General features: G+C 42.9%; 1 protein-coding gene across 1 annotated transcript; it reads left to right on the plus strand.

Moving 5' to 3' along the window:
• Positions 1-628: 628 nt before the first annotated feature.
• irf1b (interferon regulatory factor 1b) lies at positions 629-4963 on the plus strand. Its single transcript, XM_084373852.1, has 10 exons — positions 629-788; positions 1530-1622; positions 2117-2216; positions 2320-2487; positions 2630-2670; positions 2842-2962; positions 3077-3199; positions 3345-3373; positions 3531-3651; positions 4247-4963. The coding sequence occupies exons 2-10, from the start codon at positions 1536-1538 to the stop codon at positions 4348-4350; spliced, it is 894 nt and encodes a 297-aa protein (XP_084229978.1). The 5' UTR covers positions 629-788; positions 1530-1535; the 3' UTR covers positions 4351-4963.
• Positions 4964-5168: the final 205 nt, after the last annotated feature.

Genomic DNA, 5168 nt, shown 5'->3' on the forward strand with positions numbered 1-5168 from the left:
ATTATAGTTGTAACGTTGCACTGCACATGACACAACATAATAATGAGCTTTATTTTTTTTTACATTTTATTTATAATCTAATAAACTATACCCTGCCACGCTTTCATTCATCCTCCTGCATGTATCACAGTGAACCTGCAGACTTTTTGTAAACAGGCCATTTCTGCACAAGTGCTCATGGGAGTGACAGTAAGTCAGCTCAGGGTCTGAGGGTCGGTGGTGCCTACGTGCACGAGGCGGTTGTAATCAACCCATGTTGTCGTTAACTTCCTCCTTGCTTTTTACAGCGTGATTTCTCGGAAACAGGTCTGCTGCCGAATTTGGGGCAGAGCTGCGCATGCGCGAACCCCACTGCAAGAAACACTCAACCTCACCTTGTTTTTAATTTTTATACCTGATCTCGTGGCGTCTTTAAAACACATTTAGAGGTGAGAAAGGAGGGAGGTTTGAATGGCAAAAGCATGCCAAGTGATTATTACGCAGGGAAATGCTCCAAGTGCTCTTTGATAAACAGATATCTTAGTAGATTTTCTGTACGTGTGTTGTAGGAGCCGACACTTTTTGCAGCGCCTCCGCCTCCATGCTCAGCCGGGGAAAACCCACTACACTGGGTATAAATCGGAGAGACTCAACAGAGAAGTCAGTACCCGCTACTGATCTACACTGGACTTCAGGTGGATAACACAAAGACACGGAGAAGAGACACTTCTGTGGAAGAAAACAGCTTCAACCACTTGGACTAATTTTTGCATTTTTTCCTCTTACGGATCATAGAACAAGCAAATTTTGTAAGTGATTTGATATTGGTTTATCACTTCTACTTGCATGGATGCCTCGTATTTTAACATTTAAAACAAATATCTATTTTCATGTATTTATCCTTATTCTATATTTTGACAAATCTACAGGGAGATAAAGTTGTTAGGAGCCTTTAACATCCTGAAATGACTAATTCAGCGATGGTTTTAAAGTTTGATAAAGTTTGTGTCAGTCTTGCACACATGCGTGCAAGCAAGCGACGCGACAGGGGCATTAACGAAATGACTGAATGAAAATTTAAAAAAACAAACAAACAAACAAAACTTTGTATTATATTAAATGCATGCTGCTGACAGAGGAGGAGGCGTGCGCTCTCCCCGCGCACACCGGACTTTTGGCGCAAGGCGACAAAAGTCTCCCCGCACGGAGAAAATAAACTTGACGAAAACATTTTGCAATGCAAAAAATTAATCCACGTGCATTTGGGCACTTTCTCAATGTTAAAGACTTTTAAAAAAAATCCACTCAGGTAATTATTTTTGGTCCATCGCGATCTACTCCTGCGCTCAAACGCCCACCCCGGCTCGCCTGCGTGCCCCGGCCGTGACCTCCTCTCTCACACTCCCTCCCTCCTCCTCCTCGAGCAGCGCGCAACAGTAAATCTGAGCTGAGGCAGATGCTGGTGTTCATCTGCTGTCAGTACGATCTCACACAGCATTCCTTATCTAAAGATTTTTTTTCTTCTCTCCCTCTTTTGCGGAATATTTTAGGCAAACATGCCAGTGACAAGGATGAGGATGAGGCCATGGCTGGAGAAGATGATCGAGTCTAACGACGTCCCGGGTCTGAGCTGGGTGGACCAGGTGAGAAGCTCATTTCCTGCTGCGACAGACTTGATTAGTTCTTGTGGACGACATTTGCTGAAGAAGTTTAGTTAGTAAACTGAAATAAGTGCAGAAATAGACATCTTGAAATGTATTTGTTGTAGGAGCTGGGGCAACTTCTAGACAGGGAAGTGAAGAGGCTGCACGTGTCTTTTTTTATGTTTTAGTTGTCTCTTGTCTTTAACGAAGACATAACACCTGCATGTTACTGTCAGAGTAGCTTGTTCAAAAGTTGGATTTAGGTGTTGTGCAGTGAAAAAGACAAACCATCATATATAAATAGCCTATTAGCTTGTTTTGTGTGTTTTTTCCACTGTGGGCACTGCCACCGTGCTATGCAAATAACATTTTTACATACTTTAACATGAAACTATAATTCGATGCTCAGTTTGAATGGCATCCTCCTGCAATGTTTAAAAAATAATGAACATGCAGCCACCCTCCAACTCAGTCTTCCTTTATGTATTTTATAGGAAAAGACGATGTTCTCAATCCCCTGGAAGCATGCAGCCCGACACGGCTGGGAGCTGGACAAGGACGCAAGTCTGTTTAAGTTGTGGGCCATCCACACAGGTGAGAGAGCTTGAATGTGCACGCTTACTGTGAACAGAAGCAGGACATTCTTCTTGTTGTTTGGATGGAAAAAGGTGTTAACAAAATGTTGTTTTTTTTGCAGGAAAGTACGTGGAAGGTCAGGTCTGTGACCCAAAGACGTGGAAAGCCAACTTCCGTTGCGCAATGAACTCGCTGCCGGATGTCGAGGAGGTGAAGGACAAGAGCATCAACAAGGGCCACCAAGCCATGCGCGTCTTCAGGTTGTTGCCCACCACACCAAAATCAAGAGGTGAGATAACTGACAGGAAGTTGGCAGAGCTTGAATTAACGCTGCTGCTGATCTTTTTTTTTCATCTGTGCTCAGTTTGTTCTGCAAACACAAAAAACTGTTTAAGATGGTAACCAAATGTCTTTTTTTTTCATCTGCGCAGATAAACGGAGCAAAGCAAAGCAAACCAAGACAATGAAGAAGGTAAATAATGACCATTCTACTTTTTATGCTGACTTTAGTGGTGTTTGCTTTATGCCACACGCTCACACTGGAGGCACTGGAGCAGTAGCGAGACAAACGACTGCTCAGTCTTTGTTTTGTTCTCTCATTTCCTGAATCTAACCGAACGTGTCTTTGTATCTGCATCTGCAGGGCTCAATTGTCAAGATAGAGGAAGAGGACAGCGACACTCCCATGGACGAGTCAAATCTGGAGGACAGTTCCTCCGCTCAGGAGAACACGGTCGACAGCACAGTGAACACCGAGGAGGAAGGTGAGGAAAAACAGATAACGTGAAGAGGAAATGCTTTAACCTGTGGCATAAGAGCTTAATGTGCTGAATGTTTGGTTGCAGTTTACTGAATGCCATTGTTCGCCGTTTTTGCAGATTTCTCATTTGTGGCTCCGTCTGAAGTCCCCGACTGGTCTATGTCAGTTGAAATCGGGGGATCGAGCTTTCCAAACCAGACCTTCTGCCACAGATTTGAAGTTTCACCTGAACACAACCCCGGTAAGACAGCAACAAACACGGCATACTTGCTAATAAATGGTTCAGGATGAAGTGAAATTAGGGTAAATACAAACAGATAGATGCCACAGAGCTGTGCTCATCCTCCTCCCTTTTCTCTCCCTCTCTCTTTGCTGTGATCTTCCAGATTTCGACGAAACCGACCACATTATCCAGGTAAGCATCACCTCCTCATTGGCTCCTACTCTTAACAGCATGCATTTTTCATTGGCAGGAATACCCATGTTTGTCATATTCTGCCTTTCTGATGTTGAAAAAAATTCCAGTTGTGTAGCATATTTTGGCCATACTAAGTCCAGTGTTGCTCTTTCAGATTTGCCAGCAACTGGAGAAAGACTCACACTGGATGACATCATGCAGTTTAGACGGCACGGGGTTCCTGAGCAATGAAGCATGCACCAGCCCAGGGAGCCAGTGGAGTGAATCTTCCTCAGGTAAATGTTGTTAGTGGACACTCCATGTTAGCATTTAGGTGTAAAATATAGACGTTAATGTGCAGCACTCACTCAGGCTGCAAAGTGAAGTTACAGACGTATGCATGCCAAAATATTACACAGCATATCAACAGAGTAACAGCTAACAATAGCTGCGGTTAGCTAGTTAGCTTGTTTGTTTTTATTGCTCTAAACTAAAATCTTATTGCACCTTTAAAGTCAAGTAAAGCAGCTATCTATTAAAGGTGCTCCTCCAGTGATATGGAATCACACTTTCATGAAGTTAGGTAACCAACAAAACACAGAATAACAACAGAACAGTCAAAGTTGATGCAGCAGAGGCTGAGATATCCTGACTTTCAGTCCCTTTAAGGGGTGCAAAAACACTGGATCCTACATTTCCCATAATGCAACTTAAAAGCCTGTTTTGTTGCCTGGAAACGTTCACCTCAAACACTGAGATGACCCTGCTCAACATAACGTCATTATTTTCTCAGACTTTAGCTCACTTCTCAAGATGTTTAGTATTTAAGTTCAGTTCACACGTGCTCTTCGTCACCATCCTGACCTTGGATTTCCTCTGTTTGCTTTGCAGTCGACGAACTAGACGAAATGCCGCAGTACATCACTTTGGGCTCGGACCCTCCCACAGATGAATTCTGGAACAACTTCTGCCAACAGCTCCCGCCCTTCCACTGAGGACTTCACGACAAGGCGGTGTTGTACACCTTTGGACTTTTGATAGAGTTCTTCCTGCCACCATCTTCCCCATCCGACCCCTCATCTCAGTTGACTCATTCTCATCAACTACAACTCCAACGTGTGCCATGTGTTTGAAGCTCAGAAAAGCTCATCCCTCTCACCCTCCCTCTGAAGTTATGAAGAGACAATATGAAGTGCACTGCTGTGCCAGAGGAATTCACACTGTTTATTCTCTATGTTTTTGGCTGGTTCAAGGCATTTTGTTGTGAATCTGTTTTACTCAGGCAGCCCATGTAGCTACATGATCATAATCAAGCCATGAATACAGATATGGTCGCCAAAATGCAAATAGCATCATATTCAGCAAGCTCAACATTTGACTTGTAGTTCATGTATCATCAATATCACATAAAACGTTTTATTTCTTTCCGTTAGATGAGTGTGAATTTAAGTTTAAGGGATAACAATTTAAACAAACCTCCTAACTTCTGGTGAAAGCTCTATACTGCAGGATGTGACGTTTTCTTTGCAGGTAGCTATTGTAAATAATTGTTGTACAGATTGTTTTGTTCATGTGTTTGTAGAAAAATAAAGAAAATCCAAATGTGAATGAATATGAGTCCTTACTATTCACACAAAGTAAATAAACAGAACTACTACGTCTCATTTCAACACAGTCAGGTGTGAGAAAAACTGGTCCGTCAAGCAAAGAGCAAGTTTTCATGACCTCAGGAGGGATCAAATGTAACACCAGGCAGGTTATAACCTGGGTTTTCATAACAGCTCTTCGTCTTCTGCCATATCTGTGTCTGGAT

The sequence above is a fragment of the Pagrus pagrus genome (assembly GCF_965226575.1).
Source record: "Pagrus pagrus genome assembly, chromosome: 14".
In the NCBI taxonomy this organism is placed as follows: domain Eukaryota; kingdom Metazoa; phylum Chordata; class Actinopteri; order Spariformes; family Sparidae; genus Pagrus; species Pagrus pagrus.